This window comes from Podarcis bocagei (assembly GCF_964188305.1).
Source record: "Podarcis bocagei genome assembly, chromosome: 5".
NCBI classification, from domain to species: Eukaryota; Metazoa; Chordata; class Lepidosauria; order Squamata; family Lacertidae; genus Podarcis; species Podarcis bocagei.
Window position 1 is genome coordinate 50248857 of NC_138129.1, and position 21371 is coordinate 50270227.

Here is a 21371-nt window from a genome sequence, read left to right on the forward strand (position 1 = left end):
AGAGCTATATCTTCTTCACATTAGGGAGCTTCAGGTAATTATGCTGTATAGGATAATTTGGCTGTTAATGGTAGAGGAAAAATGAACCACACTCTTGTTTCTCACTGAGACCTCATTAGCCCATTCTACAAGTCAATAGATTTCTCAGCTTAAATATTAAAGGTTATTTCAGGGACTCTTAATTCCCAGCCCGGAAGCTTCAGCACAATTAATGTTCTCTCCAGTGACCCCTGTCTGTTGCTGCTACTAGAACCATTTCAGGTAAACGAACGTACCATATTCCTTGGGAATGAATCTGTGTCCAATTAATGGCACAAACAAGTCAGAAATCACCAATTCAAAGGTGTCGTTTGGTAGTCCAAACAGAAGGCAGCCCTTCTCTGCATGGATACGAGCTGAGTATCAAGTTATAGTTACAATATGTTATTGGCAGAAAGCAACTGATCAATAATGTGAATCAAAAATGCAACGGAATGCTTCATAAGGCATTTTAGGAAATGAAGCCCCTAGACAGGATTTAACATAAACTAAAGGTCTCCTGGAGTTACCATTTTTTTTCTAGAAGTAGATTCAAATATTTTAAATGAGTACAGTGGTACCTCGGGTTAAGTACTTAATTCGTTCCGGAGGTCCGTTCTTAACCTGAAACTGTTCTTAACCTGAAGCACCACTTTAGCTAATGGGGCCTCCCGCTGCCGCCGCACCACCGGAGCACAATTTCTGTTCTCATCCTGAAGCAAAGTTCTTAACCTGAAGCACTATTTCTGGGTTAACGGAGTCTGTAACCTGAAGCGTATGTAACCCGAGGTACCACTGTACAACTAATTAAGTTACCACGTATGATTTTCTCCTTATGGGCTCTGTGTATGTCACATAGGGCAGGGACAGGGAATCGGTGGCCCTCCAGCGCTGATGTAAGGGATCCCTCAGACAGGCTACAGGACAGGAAATAATAAATTCTTGTTCCACACAACTTTAGCAAAGCGTATTGTACACCTTAGTCACGTGCTACCTAACACTTCTATCTTACCCAAATGGATAGGACCTACTTGACGAATTCCCTTTCCTACCCGCCTAAAGAGGTTCCTCAGCCTGGCCTGGAACTGGAAAGAAAGGCAGAAGCAGATCATGGGGTTAATGCAGCGGTTGGCGAAGGCCAGGAGAGACGTCAGGTGATAAGCCAAGTACATAGGGGTTGTGGTTAGCAACTGGTCGTACTTGATAAAGAAAATCACCAGCCAATATGGGAGCCACATGACCACCAGGGTCACTATGGTGACCAAAGCCATCACTGAAGCTCGCCAGTTCACTTGCAGGCTGGAGGCTGTGTGCATAGAGAGCCCCCTCCTAACCTTGAGGGTACAGATGATCCTCAAGTAGCAGAAAACCATCAGCAATGTGGGAGGCAGGAAGCCCACCCCTCCCAGGAGCTGCAGGTAAAGGTTAACTTCCTTCCATGCCATTTGGTTCACGCAATAAGTCTGCCCCTCCACGTGAATGATCTCATAATTAATCCAGAGAGGAGTGGAGAATATAAGGCAGGTCACCCAGATGAGCCCGCAAGCGATAGCTATCTGCTTTTGGGAGATGGGCATCACTCTCATAGGGTGGAGGATAGCCGTATAGCGAAGCAGCGCAATGGCCAGCATGCTATAGAAGGCAGCAAAGGAGACCCACATGGAGAAGCTGTGGTTGGTGACGCACAGCAGGCGGCCCAGGCGCCAGTCCCTGAAAAGGATGTTGCCAAACATCACAGGGGCATTGTAGAGGAGGAAGAGGAGGTCCAGGATCACGATGTTGAGGAAGAGAGGCTCCGTCAGGCGTGAGATGTGGCTGCCGCTCTTTCTTTGGAGACCTCGGAAAAGGATCCAGAGCAGCAAGCCATTTCCAGGCATGCCCAGGAGGAAGAAGAGGACATAGAGGACAGCAAACACATTCCTGCTATAATGGAGGAAAAGGTCGCTCAAGCCAGAGCTGGTGCCATTCCCTGCACTGGAATTGGAGTCCATAGTAGCATCAGTTACTTATTTAGTCTGTGCCATAGAATTTCCTAGCAGCCTGCCAGTCTTTCTTCTGTTCCCTGGAAACAAAAATATGACTTTCAATGCACTCTGAAATGCAGCATTTGGGATAATCATGGAAATGATAGTCTTGTTCAAAGCAATCTGCACTATTAAGAATGAGGAAGGGGCAAGGAAGGTGAGAGGAGACACCTGACTTTCTACTTACGGCTTGCACAGGAAGAAGGAAGAAAGTCTGCATTAATTATTCGAATGTCAGTGTGTGCCAACAGAGTCTTTCCATTTGTACTTCATCTCTGCCCAGTGTTCCTTATTTAATGTGCTCAGCAGAGTTCAAATTTATGGTGGGAGTCTTGCTTGTCAACTGTACTTGACCAAAGGGATACACACACACACACACACACACACACACACACACACACACACACACATTTCCAGTCTGTCTCCTCCAAAGTTATGTGTATTGTGAGTCTTTGACACATAGGGAGGCACTCACTGCAATATACAAGCCATGCAGCATGCACAGCTGACCACAGCACACAAGCAAATGGGCTTCTCCAGGGGTTTCTCTTTGTCAGAAGGGCATTTAAGTCTGCTTCCTTTGTGTCTGAACAAGGCACAGAGCATTTTTAACCTCAATACATTAACATTAGATGGGACAAAGAAACCAAAAAAGTACCACTGTGACCAAAATAAATCAATAGATTACATGGTGTTTATTTTTCCATAGGCTCTTTTATTTGTTTTCAAACAGAAAATTCTGTCTCGGCACATATGACCACTTCAGTGGATCAGTTTTTGCTGGAAATGTTTTACTCCATCCTGTTTCATTGGCTAGGACAAAAAAAAACCCCATGTAAAATTTAATTGGTTTTCTTGAGTTGTTGTTGTTGTTGTCTCAGGGTTGTTTTGTATTACTTTGTGTGTGTGCAGGAAGATGCTATTTCCATTGCACAAGTAAAACAGCGGCTTTAACTACAACCCAGAATTTATGATTGTGCAAAGAACAGTGTCCTAGGAGGACTACAGTATGGTGCACATCTACTTCCATGTATAGCCTGCAGTGAAAAGTGCACTAGGATTCACACCCCAAGGTCTGGCTTAGAGGCCGGAATAACAAACATGGATAAATGAGCTCCTACTCAAGTCTCTTTTAGATCACCAGACACCTGCATTGCTAGCAGTGACCCAGTGTAAGTGTTTTCCTCCATGGAAAAACACCCATGAAGAATTTACATGAAAAGTGAAATTAATAATCATGTGGGTCTTGCAGGAAAGAATCATAAGAAGTCGTCTAGATACAGGTTCAACAAAACATACCAGGATTGTGTATTCTGGGGACAGATGAGCTATTTGCTATGCCTGAAGCTTGTAAGGCTAGTTCTCAGAACAGACTTTAGTTTCACAACAGAGCCTCCATACAAACAGTCTTTACTTGAATTTTAATCCACATAGTAAGATACAGAACAGGTGGTTTCATTTAGATCTTTGTAATTTATTGTAAAGTGTGCAAAGAACTTTCATTACTGGATTCTATAGAAATGTAAAAAATAAATATATAAAATGCTCAGAAGATTATTACTGCCCTCCCCTTCAAAAACAGACTTCTGCGTAATCATACTTTGAAAGTGCAAGAACCTGGACCCAATCTCTGTCCAACAGATTTTCAAATCCAATAGATTTTTTAAAAATATCAGATTCATTTCTGTGTCACCAATAGCATGTTGAGATCATCTTCTTTCTTTCCCACAAAGAAATGCATCCTCTGTAGGACACATATGAAATGGCCTAGTGTGAACAACACATCTGAACAAGACTCTGTTCTAAGATCTCTACTGTTTAACATGTTTAGGATGGAGGGACAAGTTCAAGAATCTGGAAGGGTAACTTTAAAACTAAGGATTTAACAATGAGAGGAAGCAAAGGATCATACCTCACTGCTGATGTTTGAACCGGATACCACTTAGAGAGCAAAGCAAATGGATGTGTAAATTATGCTGGAGTCAGGAGCATTTTCCTTTTGCCTTGTCTTCCGTCTCTTTTCAGAACCTCTGCAGACTGACTTAGGTACACAAACACACACAGCCCAAGTGGTTTGGATGCTCTCTTACTGATGCTGCCACTAAAGAAGACCTGCCTATCAGCACTCTTTCATCTGAGCACCAAAGGCAGCCAGCTCAGTCAGAGAGAATCATTTGCCTCATCATATTAGAGCAGAAATCAACCTAGGATGGAATGAGCCATTCTACCCCTCCATCTCTGCTGGCAAAACTTAACTTCTTGAAAGTGAACTATTACTATTAGAATTAGTTTAGGGACCATCCCTTTGGGAACAGATTGATAAAAGGGCGAGGGTTCAGGGGCTTCTGCTGAGCAGACATGCACCATCACCAAGCATTTAAAGGCATCTAGGAATGGGGGAAGTAGCTGAAAAAAATATTAAATTCAGAGCAAAGTACCTTCAGGTATGTATATTTTTTCATACATGTAGTTGATGGAATAACCACATGTAAGCTGCCATTAGTTCTTTGTACACAGGAACCTAGTACAGGATAGTACAGAAATGCAGTGATTACAGAGAACAACTCACAATACAAGCAAGTACTGGAAAAACAAGTGGCAATGTGGGTTTGGGGATTAGAGTCCCCCAAATAGTTTAGTCACACTTGATCCCATGTAGCCAATGAGCTCACCCTTATAGTTGGGATCTGGCATTTGCTAATTCAACAATGTCCACTTTTAAAGGGGTGTGTGTGCCAAAAAGAGGTGCTATACTTTGGGGTGTACTTCATTTTTCCTTATGGAAAAGAAGGTCATTGGTAGGGCTGTGTGATGTAACTCATATCCATTGCAGTACACATGAGCAATTTCCCATTTATTCTTTTGGTGCCATATTCTGTCCTTTAGAATAAAAAGAAACTCTGAAAAGGGCATCCTTTTAAAACGGAAAACAACAGGCAGATTGCAGGAAGCAAACTTGCAGTGTTGCAATAGAAGAGTGAGTTAGGGGATGGAAGAGGCATTGCAAAAAGTCACTTGATCTTTTCCCCTCCCCTTAATATGGGCCAGCTGCAGGGCTTTTTTTTCAGCCAGAACTTGCCAGAACTCAGTTCTGTCACCTCTCAGGTGGACCCCATTGCCATTACAAGAGAACAAGGGAGGCGTTCACAGTGAGTTCCAGCACCTCTTTTTCCTAGAAAAATAGCACTGGCCAGCTGTATTCTGTTTAAATGTTTGCCTATCAAACTTTTACAGTGTATATGCAGTCAAAGGATTATGAGAATGCTTGTGATGGGTCCCCAAGTCTTGACCCCACATGGGCCACAAGATTTTAAAGGAGACGTTCTCAAATGACTCTTCCATTTTTCAAGTAGATCTATTTCTGTATTATATTTCAAGTCACACAGTTTTTGACATTATTAGTCAAAAGATGTCTTGGAGGGCTGGCCGGTGGAAAGCAACTCGTGACATGACCCAGCCTGTTCCAGCCACTGGAGAGATGCTAATGAAGGTCTCGCTGCCTGTTTTTGTTTCAGAGTGGATGTCTTCAAGGCTCACACCTTTTGCTTTTCCCCTGTGCACATGGCATGCTCTGAGCAAAGGTAAACTTGTTATGCTAACTTCACTCTCCTAGTGAAGTGTGTAAGTTTGTTTCAAGCAAACTATCCAGGCGGGGGGGGGGGGCTATATAGAGAAAGTTTAGACAGATAATAGGCAGGCAGATACAAATATAAATAAAAATTAGGTCTACGTTTCAGGCACACACAAAATATCTATTTTTTACATACAGCACAAGATGAAGATACAGGGTGGGGGGGGTGGAAGAACACCACAGAGATAAGAAAAATCAGAGCCAAGAATAAAACAAAAACAGCTCATAAAAAGTGGTTGTGTGGCTTGATCCTCAGAATGGGATAAGACATTAAGCAGCAAATATGGGTCTGGAATCCTTGGGGAGGCCTAACTTACAAAGACAAAGTAGCAGCTGCAGAAGGAATTAAAAATCTTCCCCACGTACTGAAGTCCCCAACTTGATTTGTGGCATGCACACCTCTAGGAACCCTGACTGGGGGTGGGGGGGGGAGCTTAACAATATCCTCACGATGTGTCACCCTTTCTCCACTGCTTCTCTTTGCATTGAAAAGCAGCAGCCCAGGTCCCCAGTTCCCCATCTGCCACTTTCTGATTCTTAATACTCTATATACCAGCAAATACATTCTTAGCACAGGACATACAAGCAACTGCAGAAATAGGTTAGGGTCTTGAAATGAAGGGCATGCCATGCCCTTAAGGTGCATCTGATGCCAGGAGTTCACAGGTGCCTGTGCTGGGTGTCAGAAGTGTGTGTTGGGGGGGGGGGGAGAGAGAAAGTACCAGTGTCTTTTCTTAGCCCTCCTATCTGTGTAGGAAAACATGGAGCTAAGCTTTGAGCCAATGTTGCCAGCCCTTACTGTGGAAGAGTCTACAGATTCCAAAGCTTTGCCACTGAAATAGTCAGCAGCAGCTTTTACTTTACGTCCAAGGAAATAATTTCACGGCACATCATCTTACTAAAACAGGTTGTAGAGTAAGGGAAAATGAAACTCTGCAAGGTTCAAAAGCACACCCTAGAGATATACCCTGGGCTGAATGGTCAAACACACACACCTTCCAACCTCTAGAACTATCTGGGAAATTGTAATGCAGACGAAACACTGCAGGCTGTTCACATGGGAAAGAGAACTGCAGCACCTCCAACAAGGTAGCTGAGCGAGTGAAGGACAGCCAGGCATAAGGTGGCAAGACAGCCTTCTCATTGCCTCTTCTTTTCCCATCCATATCCAGGGCAGGAAAGGCAGTGCTAGAAACCATAGAGACAGACAGGGGTTGCCTATCCCATTTTATTGTCAGAGACGAAAAAGGGAAGGACCAGCCTGCACACACAACCCCATTGCAGCCTTGCTTACTGGGGTTGCACAGTGACTTACATGTTCCGGCAAGATTTCACAGGGCTGTTTGTGAGATCTCACTGGAACCCCAAACCTGCCACTTCTCAATTCTGCAGTAGCAGCGGTGGGTAGGTGGGGTACCTGCAGTGCTCTTCCAAGATCTTGCCAGAACCCACTGCAGCCACTTCTTTGGGGGAAGGTAGGATGCCCACAGCAGTGCCGCTCCTTGGATTCTGCCACCCGAGGCAGCTACTTTAGTCTGCCACATGAACAGGCCAGTCCTAGAGGAAAAACTACACCTTTACTTCTTATGTTTATCTCAGGATAAGATTAACCTATGGAACTCACTCCCCACAGGAGGTAGTGAAAGTCTTTAAAAGAGTCAGAAAAACTCATGGAGGTTAAGGCTATCAGCGGCTACAAGTCATGATGGTTGTGCTCTGCCTGCAGTCAGAGGGAGAAATTCTTTTGAAAACTTTGCTGGAAACTATTCCGGTTCTGCTTGAGAGTTTCCCAGAGTCATCCTGTTGGCCACTTTGGATTTGATGAGCCATTGGCCTGATCCAGCAGGCCCTTAAGTTGCTCGGTGCTGAGCAGCAGCCCTGAAAAAATGGCTAAATGATGTATGTTGTTCCTTATGATCGTGTTTCAGCAAGGTTTCACACTCACAAGAGTAAAGGCAGACCACATAAAAGCCCAATTTTTGTCTTTATTTCTAACCCAAATATTGCAAATATACAGAAAAATACCAGTACAAATTTATAATATAGCCAGGCTTATTTACAAACTCTATACATGGCTCCTTTGTTTTTCTTCTGCACCTTGCCTCAGACTGTACATCTTAAGAAATTATGTGTAGAGGAGTGTATTAGCTATGGCTTTTTGTTATGTTATATTTTACAGCCATTATGCACATGGTCTGGTCTGGTCTGCCTTACAGACACATCAGGGAGACAATGATACTTCAAAGCTCATGCAATGGCAACATTTCCAGGACTGCTTTGTCACTTAGGCAGCACCCTTGGAGCAGTGACGAAGATGCAGTGTTACCTACATACTCAACACTATGGAGGACAAGGCTACTGTTGTGTAGGGCGGCAAGTGTGTGACAGTAACAAGGACCTGGTTAGTTTATTGAGGTTTCTAGTTCCTTGAATGCTCTCACTTTATAAGCCAATGTGCCACAATGTATAGTGTCTTATGAGAGGGGAACCAACAGAAATGGAGCAATGGAACAGGTCATGCCCAGTAATGGACTCCCTTACCTAACCACCCTTCCAGAGATGCTTTAATAAACATAGAAAATAGGACATATAATAGGAAGAGTAAGTAGTCAGATTATGTTCTCAGTGAAATGGAAAAGGTCACCACCAGCTACATTACAGGCTTTCCATCACAATCCCAGCCCAGCACTTAAAAAGAGTTTCAGCCACATCACATGGATAGTAAAGCGATTTGAACCTGGCTCTGCACAGAACAGATGTACACAAGAAGTTCAAATATGTTAAGAGCAGGGGTTTTGGAGCAGCTGTCAGACACAAGGTTATTGAGCCCCCTTCAGTTCCTGGTTGAGTTACTGCGAGTTTAACATTGACTGTAAACAGCACTTTTATTTACATGCAAGTGTGCTTCTGTACCAAATGGAGTGAGAATAAACAACAAGTGGAATAAGCTACAAGTATCTTCCAGGGACAAACGTTCCTCCTTGCCATGTGTTCCTCGTTGGTACCTTCTGCAAGGGACAAAATAATTTTGTACCAAGGAAGACAATGACACCCTGAGATATAATCAAATGATGCAGTGATGTAAGGGAGGAAGTAAGGGCCCAATAAAAAAGCACAATAATGCCAAAGTAACTGCGGGGAAAACAAATCCAGGACAGACACTTTATTTCATGTTTCTGACTCTCATTATTGCCAAAAAGAGGGGTGGAAAGCTCTGTGACTTTAGCAACATGTCCTAACCACTAGGGCATAATTGGTAGCCACTGAATATCTAACAAATCCTGCTTCTTTGAAGAAAGGCAAGCTAAACTGATTAATGGTGGAAATACCCAACAGTCAGTGCCTCCTGAAAAATTGCGGAGCGTGGCATTCAGAGGGTAGATGCCACTATGGAGAAGGACCACTTCCAGACTGTCGCTGGATGACACTCAGCAGGTTGCAGCATTACCAGCAAGTTTTCCTCTGATAATCTTAGGGAAGTACTGGGGCTGGGTAAGGGGAAGGTGGTCCTTAAGCATCACACACACCAGAGACCCTGGGGAAAATATGCTATGTGTCCCAGGGCTCCTCGTGTCTGGATGCATGCCCTAGCACCACAAGGGAGCAAAGGCAGCCTCAGCCTGAAACCTCCAGTGAGACCTTCCTGGTAGTGCTGCCTCACCAGCAGGAACACTTGGGGAATAAAAGAAGAGTGGGGCAAGTTCCAGTATAGGCATTCATAGCAAGATTAAGGGTACAGGTGGTATGTGGAAGGTATTCAGACCCTGCCACGCTCCCAACACAGGTGAGTGGGGAATCATATTTTGTCTAGGGGCTTATCCACATTTCCTCTTGTCCTGCTGCTTTCCTCCAGGGAAAACCACTCTTTAGCAACCGAACCCAAACTGTCATTTGCTCCGATCAAGCACAAAAGAGTGGTTTTCCCTGGGAAAATGCAGTGGGAAGTGTGGATAAATTGTGACTAATCACTCACCTATGCTGGAATAGAACAAAGTCCTAAGATAAGTGTAAAAAGTACCACTGGGGACCAAAATTCAAGAAAATACATTACTGAATGTTATGAAGGTCTTTCAAGTTCAAACATGTCTCTCCAAGCATCTCAGTCCCTTCAAAGCCGAATATTACCTATGCCACGCACTGGCTCAATACTTTGTGTTTCTATGGGTCCCCTATAGTAAGAATCCCTTGGATCTTACTATAATAGCTACTGGAGTGGGATGTCTCCATCGCCAATTCACACCCCAACAGGCCAACTTTTAGCTACTGAGTTCAAGAAACTTAATTTACTCAAGGTTCAAGTCACAATACCCTCTGTGAACCCAAAAAATATTGAGAAATAGTTATGATTCCACATGGCACATAACAGTCAAACTGTGTTGTTGAACAGAAGTCGGAAAAACACAGTAGCAAAGCGGTGCATGTGTAGCAACCACTGATCTATGTATAATCTAAAAATAGAATGAAAATTAGAAACACTTAATAACATCATGGTGCTGCTGGTAGCGCAAATAAACTTTCCTTCAAGAACCCGATTTAAAGCAAACAATTTCTGTTCCTTCATAACATTCTAAACAAGTCATATTTCTGGAATATCTGTATACTTAGTCTTACAGTTGATAAATTTAACCCCCCCCCCCATGCGTTTGCTTTTTAGATTTATGGCAACACACATGCCGATTTCACAGTTTAGTTCCTTGGAATCGGAGAGCCACAGAGTTGCTCCTAGCCTTGGAATAATCTCTGCTTTGCACGGCACACATCTGCCCAGTTGATTACATTTCAATGAAAACGAAAAGCAACCCTGTTTTGGCACACAGCCCCGGGATGCTGGTTAGATTTCTCAGTCCCTGCCATAGCATCTCATTGCCCTGCTTCCTAGGAGAAGTGCTGCTCACACTGCAACAGCTTCAAAGCAGTGTCATCACAGTGTTGGAGTGGAACATGTCCCCCACCCAGGGATTTGGAGCCTTCTCCTAGTAGCAAGGTATGTTGTACCTAGTAATGCTAATATTTAATGAAATGTTGCTTTCACATTCCTATTTAGTTTTCCTTTAAGAGTTGGAAAAAGAAATCTGATTAAAACAAAGTTACATATATTTTTTTAAAAAAGGTTTCCCTTCTTCCTTATTCAGAGCTGCAGTATCTCCCCCTTCTACACCCACCCACCCAAAGCAGTTCTTGCAGCCTTCTTGGTTTTAGACAGTTTGATGGAAGCAGTAGGAACACAGAATCCCTTGGATACAGAAAAGGCATTCAAATTAGAAGTAAAATGAACCGTCTGCATTCGTGCCCTTCTGTAGCAGCATCTAAATCCATGTGAATCCAATTCTAGTTAGATCTGCAATATCACTATTCCAGAAGGTCCTGGGAAGAAAAGAGGGGAAGATAATACTTCTTGTTAACATTTGATGATCATGATTCTTTGCAGTTTTGCTGTGGCAAATACAACCCACTTAGCCCCTCAGAGATATACAGCTGTTTCTTTTTCAAAGTGACATAAGCCAAAATCACATGCTTGGGGTTCAAATTTATCTTTCTAAGCCAACATGTACTGCTCAGAAAGATGCATGGTGTGCACACATACACATCAGTTACAATCACTTGCCTCATCAGAATCATCATGGTAGCCCGTTTTATTGGCATCTGGTGTGTCAACGCCATCAAAGCCATTCGCTTCCGCATGCTGCTGCAGGACAGAGTATCGGTGAACCAGAAACCTAGGGGAATGACAAACACACATGAAATGAACTTGGCCCTATGGCGGTAGCATCAACATTCTTTGAACAGAAGTGAGTATAACGTCCAGAGACTTTTGGAAGAACTTTATATGGATTGCTGCTGAGACACCATTTCTCTGGCTGTTTTATCTGGTCTAAGCCAATAAACACTGGGTATCTTTAGAGCCTATATAGGTTTTTTTAAAAAAAACTGGTAGTGCAACAATGCTATATGAATCCATCTGTCATTTTGGGCTAAAGTGTCATGGGTCTGCAGCTGGCATGTAGTTTTATCTCTCCTGGCGAAGTTGTGGAACAGGTATTGGGATGGATGAGGGATGAAGGCAAGAATATAAGAGCCTGCTGTATCAGGCCAATGGCCCATCTAGTTCAGCATCCTCTTCTCACAGCAGCTAACTAGATGTCTATGCGAAGCTCAAAATCGGGCAAGACAGAGGTACTGTGGGCAGGCAAGCCTGCTGATCTAGGAATGTGTGACCAGGGTTGCCATGATCACGTTTGCAGTTTAGGGGTTCTCCTGGACTCAGAGCAGTTTATGGAGGTACCCATGACATCAGTTGTCAGGCACTCCTTATGGGCTCTGCTCAATTTGCCAGTGGGATTCCTTTGTGAAGAAAGTGGACCTGGCTATGGTAATTCATGCCCTGGTTACATCAGATTGGGTTATAATGTGCTGCACGTGGGTCTGCTTTTAAAGACAATTTAGAAGTGCCAGCTAGTGCAGACTGCTTGGCCCCCATAAACAGCTGTAGTCTGATATAAAGCCTTATCTGTACTAACTACAGTGGTTGCCAATGTGTTTTCAGGTCCAATCTAAAGCACTGGTTGTTAGTTTTAAAGTCCTAAACCATTTGGGATCTGGTAATTTGAACAATTGCTTACACTTCTGTTTGGGCTCTAAGACCAGCCACAAATACCCTCCTTACAGGCCCACCACTAAGATCTATCAGGCCGACAAACATGAGAGCACCTTTCAGTGATGGCCCTGTCCCCGTGGAACTCCTTCCCACAGAAGCCTCTCTGGCTTGTTTTAAATGGGCCTTACTGACTTCACTATCCCAATCTGCCTTAAACTGAATAAGGTTGGTGATTTTATAGTTACAACCCCTGCTGTTTTATATGTATGTGTTATGTTACATAGCTACTGTTTTTCTGTTTTGAATTGGTTTCATGCTCTTAATTCTGAGCTGTGGTGGCAGAGTCTCTGGCACTGAAAGGCAGCATAAAAATAACTGAATAATAGTTAAAAGTAAGAATGATCTTGCCAATCCCTTCCCAAGGCTCACCTTCCTCCACAAACGTATTTCTTAATGATGACTACTCCAGCTACAGCAGTCATAAGCATCAAGCCTATTACAGCCAGTATGACTGGAGTGGAGTTGGAGGAAGTAGACTGTAGAAAGAAAAGAGAGAGATGCATTAAGATTTTATGACAAATTATTAGATCACTTTGATTACTGAGTCATTTCTATAATGATTCTCCTAGCATATTCTCCCTACCTCAATAACTTACTCTCTTGTCCTGCATGGATCACAGGAGGATTATAAAGATTTGGGGAGAGAGAATGAAACAGCTGATTTTGGAAAGGGTGAAATTTGACTACTTAGTTCAGAATGCCAAACCGCAGCTTCAACAGCCAATTTGGAAAGCTCATTCATTTTACTGCTTGAACAGAGTCAAGGTTAATATTGGCAAAGAATTTTAAGAAAAACTGCTTCTCAAATATTAACGACAAATGGGCTGTTTTTCAAGCACTCTTTTTACATTGATTAGAATACTCTCTTTCTACCTCTCATATATATAGGCAGCCTGCAGCCTTTGAACTATATGCAGCCCCCAGCCCAATTTCAGTTGACCCCCTGAAAGCCATCAGTGCAGGCCTCTGACAAGAGTGATCTGCCACTCTAGCACACTGGGGAGGAAAAAGAGAAGGGGGTTCAGAGAGAAAAAAGGGATGATTCCACTCACCAGTGGCTTTCCCCTGCCAGCATATGGCCTCAAACAGAATAACTCAAGGAAATATGGCCCTTGACAGGAAAAGAAAGGTTGCCCACCCTTCCTCTCTTTATCTCTTTGCTCCACTTTCTTTCTGCATTTTTTAAAGCTTACCAGCTGGCTTGAGTTCAAGTAGTTGCTAGTGCATTTTTTCTTCAGATCAGTCTCTTCACGGATGGGATTTTCCCCACCAACACATTTGTCTCCTGGGATCTTCCGATATCTGAAATTCATCAAGAGTCTCAATAATCTAGTATTACGAAGCTTCTTTTATTAGTGACAGCTTTCCAAGCCACCTAAAATTAGCTAACCCCTTCATGTCCAAGCATCAGTGGGAAGTTGAGAACATGGTTTCACCATTGCCAGGCTGGGTATCCTCAAATCACCTGTCTGATATTCCCCAAAGCCATGGTTCTTTCAGGGCTGGGCACCTAAAGGGGTATGCATGTCAGGTCTATAGGGCTGCAGTGGCCTCCAAGAAAACATGGAAGTCACATGACATGAAAGTCAAGAATCCTCAAACAATAAATGCACATGTCATGCTAAATTATTTCAGCTGCTTCTGGTCCACAGAATTTATAAGCCAAGATAGTTCTATCTAGAGAACTATCTCCCCACCCAATACAGAACACATAATGAACCACCTTAAATGTATTACAGATGGCTATACTACATCTTCTACTGGAAGATATAGTGCCATGGTCACAAGAGCAAGGGGCATATTTTGATTCTAAGGGAGATTCTTACTGTTCCAGAAACACAGCGTGCTCAGAGAGAGGAAGAGAATAATTTTACAGCGTATATGCAGGGCACCAGAATATAGTCCTCTTCCCAGTAGACTACATATATCTGTTTTATAAAAACAAATACACACAGGACCAAGCCATCTCCTCCATCAATAATACTATTATAATCATAGAAAATTACCCGCTGGTCTTTAGCCGCTCTCGCTTCCCATATAGACAAAATTCTAGGTCGTGCCCCTTCAGCTCTGGCTGCTCCACACACTTGGAATGGTTTTCTGGGCGGTAGTAGCCAAAATCACTGCATCACAAATCCCAGGAGTAGAAAGACAGACGTTAACAACCCACACACAGTATGCGTATCGACTCATGCATCACTTCATTACTGCTGCAACTAAAAGACCTAGTATGTGGTTGCTCAAACTAGAATTATACATTTTTAATGGTTATTCAGGAATTTGGTGATAATACTTCACATGCCTAGTTGTATCACTGGCCCATTATACTGACAGAACATTCAGGAGGAGAAACTACCCTATGAAGGAGCATCCAGTTTCTTCAGGGGTGGCAAATGCATTTCAGCCCAATGGATGCATTGAGGGTTAGCCATTCTGCCAAGAGCCACATGCCAGCAGTGAGTGTGGTTGCAGTGGGTATAGCCAACACACATACACACACACACACACACACACACACACACACACACACCCCCACCAAACAGACAAGAAGACAAATGCTGGCTAAGTTGGGGCTGCAGAGGGGAGAATTCCCTGCGTTTTTTCTTCCCATTGCTAGCTTGGGGGCTTTTCTTCTACCCTAGTGCTGTAATAGCAAGGAAAAGAAAAATGTCTTCAAGGTCTTAACTCTGAATGACACTGCACCATAGGGATAAATAGTTCCCATGTTAGAAGAGATTAGAAGAAAGAGAAAAGGTTTTAGAAGACTTTTCTGTTTCCTTCCTTTAGGAGCTCCTAACAAAGGCACTGCACCAGAGGAAGATGTGGAGCTTTTCAAAAAAAAATAAAAAGAGGTGCCAGAAGAAAAAAAGAGGGTTGTGGGTCACCAAAAATGGCAGGCCACAGGTTCGCCAACCCTGAATTATTTCCTACCAAGCATTAGCAATCTAATTTCCTAATATGCAGCACACGTATCCATGGCAATGAATGTGGCCCTGAATGGAAAGCAGATTCAGTGTCAACAATGAACCCGTGCAAACTGAAAAATTAGAACAGAAACCCATTTCAGTGCTGCTTGATAAACTGGCTGTGAATGAAAATGTTTTTTAAATATTCAAAAACCAACAGCAGGTGGGAGAAGATGATAGAAATATTGGGTACTGATTCTTTCTAGGGCCCTCTAAAACAACCCCACAACCAGACTGACATTAATGTTATTACTGGTTTTGTACAGCCTCAAAATCTATTGTGAGAAATCCAGATTGATCTCTCCATTTCCCCAGCACTCAAAAACCAGTGCTAGGCTAAAACTTGTCCTCCAATTTTGCAAGGTCATTTCCCCCTTTGCAAACTGGGGAGCTGTTTTCTGCACCTTTCATCACTGCTACGTTTGTAGAAATTTGTGTTTGTGCGCATTGCTTGTCTTATTCAACCATATGAGGTGGCTAAGGAACCCTCTTTTTCCTCACTGAGTTCACTTGAAGTAGTTTAGAACTTACACTGGCTTCCATTTCAACAAAACATCCTGGAACACCCACATAATTATGTGATGTCAGCAGCCATATGGGTATACCAGGAAGTACTGCTGGGATGTAAGCCAGAATACAGAAAGCTTTCCATGGCTGCAAGTGTGCACAAAATTTCAGCTTTTAAAAACAGCTTCTTAAAGCTTGGGTATTCCAGGAAGTCCTGCCAAGCTGGAAACCAAAATGAGGTCCATGTTGCTGTGAATGTGGTGCTTTTGTTTACACAACATTTCAAGAGAAAAGCAAGGTGCTTTAGCCATCTCATAAGGTGGTGCTAGTGGAAATATCTGCTTATTCCCACCTTGCTCTTTTTGAAGGCATGCTCAGTTCACACATACACCGCCCCCTTGAGTGGTTTTAAAAAAGAAGCCATTTAGGTTTAAGTCCAGCACTGTTCAAGACACACATTTATTGCAGTAATTTGTGTACTCTGGACTATGGCTCTGCAAGTTTAAGGGATGCAAAGGCCATGTTCAGTCTTGTTATTTTCAGGTATGAATTAATCATATACCAGCAAATTCAGTTTGTGCAGTTAAAGTGAATTTGGCATTCTTGCACAATAAACCTGCTTACAATCCCCCCCCCACCCTGCCAAAACACCCTGGGATTTTTCTGGTAACAAAAGGGATGGGGAAAAGCACTGGAAAGTGTGAGATGCTGATGTTGTGCAGCATTATATCTGTGCAAACAAATCAGGATGAATGCTCAGTTAAACAGGTCGTCAGAATGAGCCAGTACATGCTAGAGTCCAGTAGAACAAGCTACCAGCAACACAGTTCTGCTCCCTAACGTCTGCACTATTGTCCACCTTCTTAAATTACACTCCACCCTTTTCGTTGTTCATTTTTCCACAGCTGAATGCTCCCTACAGAAGTTATCATGAGGGCCTTTTCAAAGCAGCACACACAAGCAAAGCTGAACATCAGACGTGACTACTGCAAAACCTAGCGGCTTAAATGAGAAGCCATTGAGATGCAGCTTATTTTCATGATCAAGTTCCCAGCCTGAGACTACAAGGAAAAGAATGAACAAGCCAGCAGCATCTGCTTAAGACCCTGAACCACAGGAAGTCTCAGTAGGAACTTCTCATGGTCTAAAGCTGTGTGCACACCATACATTTAAAGGACATGACTTCCCCTAAAGAATCCTGGGTGTTGTAGTTTGTTATGGGTGCTGGAAACTGCAGCTCTGTGAAGGGTAAATCACAGTCACCAGGATTCTCAGGGGGAAGTCATGTGCTTTAAATGTATGGTGTGCACACAGCCCAAGTGTGGGATATGTTTATTGTCCCTAATGCTGCCCCTCTCCCAATACCCCAGTTCCTGCCTGAGAACTTCAGATCATGCCAAAGCCAGATTTTGGTTCTGAACAAACAATGAGTTTGTATGATTTCTTTTAGTGAAGAGGATTTCTGCCACTTTTGTCTCAAATAAATGTCGTAGGTATGTGCAACTGCATGACATCTGTTTGTGAAAGATCTGCCTGCTTAAAATCTTGCATGCTCCTTCAGCCACAGAAAATAGACCATCATTAACCTGCACATCTTGTTATACTGAAAATGGAATCTGGGTTGCAAAATGTGGCATTTCTTCTGAGAACCCCCAAGTTTCACCATATTAAATCAATGTTGACTGCCTCCTTGAAAAACCTCACATTTATAGAGTCATAAAACCACAATTCTACATATGTCAGGAATGGGGAAACTGTGGCCATGCAGCTAGGCTGCAGACCCCATTAATCATGCTGATTGGGCTGATTAGAGCTGCAGTCCAACATGTGGAGGGCCACAGTTTCCCCATCTCACTATTTCAGAAAACGAACTGCAGAGTCTGATTTAATATTTCAGTGAAGCTGAAAGGTGGCAGGGTGGGAGTATGGTCACTCCCCAGGCCATTTCAGAACAGAAAAAAACACAGCCATGGAAATAGATTATGGGAGGAACTCTCCAAACATACCAGAGGAAGTCACCTAATGTGCAAGTGCAGACAGATGGTTGCTTGGTCACAACATAGTCTCGGCCATTCTGACAGAAAGATGACTTGCGAAGGCGCAGGTATTCCTCCTTGTAGCCCAATATGCAGCCATCTGCAGGGTCATTGGGATTGCTGGAGTGAGCCAACCACTTTGTGTAGTCCTTCTCCATACCTAAGGAGGGAATAATGACCAGATGCCTGAGATAGTCAAAAACTACTAAAATTCTGTGGGCTTTTCTGTAGAATTCTGTGGTGCAATCAGCCACAGAACTGGGGCGGGTACTCTCTGGAATTAAGGGGAGCTGCCCTGTAGCTTTCTCAAGTGCAGCAGCCTTTGTGGGGGACAGGACATATCACATGGCTCCCCATGCCCCACCACCCTGTTACCCACTGCAACAGAACAAAAAGAGGGGGGAGGGAGGGAGGAAACCTCTCTCCTTCCTCTGCTGCCAATTAAAGGTAAGGAAAAGGAAGAGAGAGGAGTGTGGCCTGGCATAAATGGCTTTTTTCAGAGAGGGAGAAGGAACAGAAGATGGGTGTGCAATATTTCTGAGCCCTTACATTAGCTGGGGGGGGGGGGGATATTCCAAATTATCTTGGAGAAAAGTTTTAAAGTTTTGCTCCCCCCGCCCACAAAGAACTTGAGTAATTTCCAAATTAAACTGAGGCAAACTTCCTCATGACTGGAGGAACTAACTTTTTTGTGGGGATTACACATGAAGAGGCAGCTAAAAGACCTGACCTGTGCATTCTCAAACACAGTATTACAGCAGTAGCCTATTGAAGATGCTCTAATTCATGGGTAGGCAAACCAAGGCCCAGGGGCCGGATCCAGCCCAATTGCCTTCTAAATCCAGCTTGCAGACATCAGGGAATCAGCGCGTTTTTACATGAGTAGAATGTGTGCTTTTATTTAAAATGCTTCTCTGGGTTATTTGTGGGGCATAGGAATTCAGTCATTCCCTCCCAATATAGTCTGGCCCCCCACAAGGTCTGAGGGACAGCCCCTGCTGAAAAAGTTTGCTGACCCCTGCTCTAGTTGCATCACATTTTTTAAATTCACAGATACAGGCAAGACAATTTGAAGACAAGCAGCTGGCTAGCATTCTTATTTGTTATAAAGGAAGAGATCACTCACACTCCCTGTTGAGAAGATCATTAAAATCAATAGTATACGAGATCCACTGACGAGACAGGAAGCTCTCTGTAAATCCCCAGATGCTAACATTCATCGATTTTGCTCCTGGCTCTGATGCCAGGCCAGTAAACATCATAGGATCCTTACTGAAAACATAGTTGTGCCAGCACTGCCCTTCATCTGTGGAGAACCTGAAACAGATAAAATTAGGAATGGAGGTTTGGCATTATCACTGTGGTTAATTTAGACTGACAGAAATCCTAACAAAGCTTAAGGCAGCTACTCTCAAATACTGGGGATGCAAGACAGGTGACAGGAATATTAGACTAAACTACATGCTTACAGTGGTACCTCGGGTTACATATGCTTCAGGTTACATACGCTTCAGGTTACAGACTCCGCTAACCCAGAAATAGTGCTTCAGGTTAAGAACTTTGCTTCAGGATGAGAACAGAAACCGTGCTCCGGTGGCGCAGCAGCAGCAGGAGGAGGCCCCATTAGGTAAAGTGGTGCTTCAGGTTAAGAACAGCTTCAGGTTAAGTACGGACCTCCGGAACAAATTAAGTACTTAACCTGAGGTACCACTGTACTTGCCACTTTGGGTTCCGCTGTACTGTGTCCGTTTCTGGGCACCACAATTTAAGAAGGATGGAATGTGTTCAGAGGAGGGAGACCAAGATGATCAAGGGGCTGGATACCAAGCCTTATGAGGAATGGTTTAGGGAGTTGGGTGTGTTTAACTTGGAAAAGAGGAGACTGAGAGGGTGGCATGATAGCCATGTTTGAATATCTGAAGGGCTGTCACATGGAAGAGGGAACAAGCTTTTTTTCTCCTGCTTCAGAGGGCCTTAAGACCTCAACCAATGCATTCAAATTACAAGAAAGGAGTTTCTGACTAAACTTTAGGAAGAAATGCTTGCTGTTAAGAGCTATAATTCCCTTGGAAAATGGTGGGCACTCCTTCATTGGAGGTTTCAAAACAGAGGCTGGAGGGTCATCTGTCACAGATGCTTTAACTGTGATTCCTGCATTGTATGGGGTTGGACTAGATGACCTTTGGTGTGCCTTCCAAGTCTACAATTATAGGACCCTGACTTCGTTACAAATGAGTGCCAGGAAAAAGTGATTTGCAATGGAGAAGTGGACAGGGGCAAGGAGTACATAATCCCTCTTCTTTTATCCTAGCTGGAATTCCAAACATATTTATGTCTGCCTGTTCTGGATGAGAGCTTGTTTTAAAAATGTAAATAGGGATAGAAATTAGTGGTTCTTCTGAAATCACTCCTCACAAGCAACAGCTTCATGGTTAGGATAGCCTCATTCCTTTCAAACATTCTAAATTGAGAGCAACCCAGTTTCTTCCTTTACATCATTCTACAGCAGTGTTTCATAGACTTGGGTCCCCAGCTGTTGTTGGACTACAACTCCTAGCATCCCTGGCCACTGGTCCTACTAGCTGGGGATGATGGGAGTTGTAGTCCAACAAACAGCTGGGCCCCCAAGTTTGAGTAATACTGTTCTATCGGGATAGTTCCAGGTGATGTAACAGTGAGGAAGTGGGCACTGAACTTCTCATGTCCTCCCACCATAGAAGTATTAACAAAATTAAGTTCCTGCATACTTAATCACATTGATAGGATGATCCGTTTGCTCAACAGCCACAATGATGCCCCCAGAATCCAGGATGGCATAGTGATGGGGTCCTTCAAGCATCCGTGCCCAGGTGTAGCCGCCATCATCCGAAATGTAAACATCTGGGTTTATTATTGAAATGGCATCCCCAACACTTCCTGCAACACAAGGCCATTGCCAATACAATGGATATAAGTACACTACAGTTCTCTCATGAAGGTCCACCACTTGTATTCATTCCTAAATTCACCCACCCTTACTGGCAAAAGAAGGAAAAAAACAGATCTGTAAAATACAGAAACCAGTAGACAATCCCAAGTAAAGCCTCATCCTTTGCCAATTATCTTACATCGTATTATATGTGCATAAGGATAATTCATTACCGTGAGCAATGACAATTCCAACAGCATTGGGCTCAGACAGAGGAGCCATTGGTACATTCAGCTTCTGGGAGATGCTGTAAGATGCATGGATGTGAAGGCTGCACTGTAAATGTAAGACAACCCCAATAAGAAAAGGAGGCAAAATGGTGAAGCATTAACATATTTGGTCTTATTAAAAGCAAAACAACCAAAAGTGCTTGAATTTCAACAGAATTGCCACAAAGGAGAACCTTTACTGGTGCAAATCCAAGGCAAACTGAGCCCAAGCTTCCAAGCTTTATTAGCTGACAAACTGTGTTTTGAATAACACATAGCCCAAGGCAGCTTCTTCCACACGTAAGCCTGTTCCCTTCTGTTGTTGTTGTTTTAAATCAGGCTGAATTACAAACTGTT

General features: G+C 43.4%; 2 protein-coding genes across 3 annotated transcripts in view; both read right to left on the reverse strand.

The window, feature by feature from the left end:
- Positions 1-580: 580 nt before the first annotated feature.
- Positions 581-2009, reverse strand: LOC308587596 (galanin receptor type 3-like; the record flags this gene model as incomplete). The annotated part of the gene is made up of 1 exon (XM_081195262.1): positions 581-2009. The coding sequence occupies one exon, from the start codon at positions 2007-2009 to the stop codon at positions 1002-1004; it is 1008 nt and encodes a 335-aa protein (XP_081051388.1). The 3' UTR covers positions 581-1001.
- A 5629-nt stretch (positions 2010-7638) lies between these two features.
- SORT1 (sortilin 1) overlaps positions 7639-21371 on the reverse strand; it is a 53634-nt gene continuing 39901 nt past the window's right edge. For both annotated transcript variants that reach the window (XM_081194164.1, XM_081194165.1), the window contains exons 12-20: positions 20979-21081; positions 20585-20753; positions 18964-19154; positions 17808-17997; positions 14335-14451; positions 13522-13630; positions 12698-12804; positions 11279-11390; positions 7639-11037 (exon numbers count right to left, since the gene is read on the reverse strand). In XM_081194164.1, coding sequence (XP_081050290.1) covers positions 11023-11037; positions 11279-11390; positions 12698-12804; positions 13522-13630; positions 14335-14451; positions 17808-17997; positions 18964-19154; positions 20585-20753; positions 20979-21081 — 1113 coding nt within the window. In that variant the 3' untranslated portion in view covers positions 7639-11022. The remainder of the gene's footprint in view (positions 11038-11278; positions 11391-12697; positions 12805-13521; positions 13631-14334; positions 14452-17807; positions 17998-18963; positions 19155-20584; positions 20754-20978; positions 21082-21371) is intronic.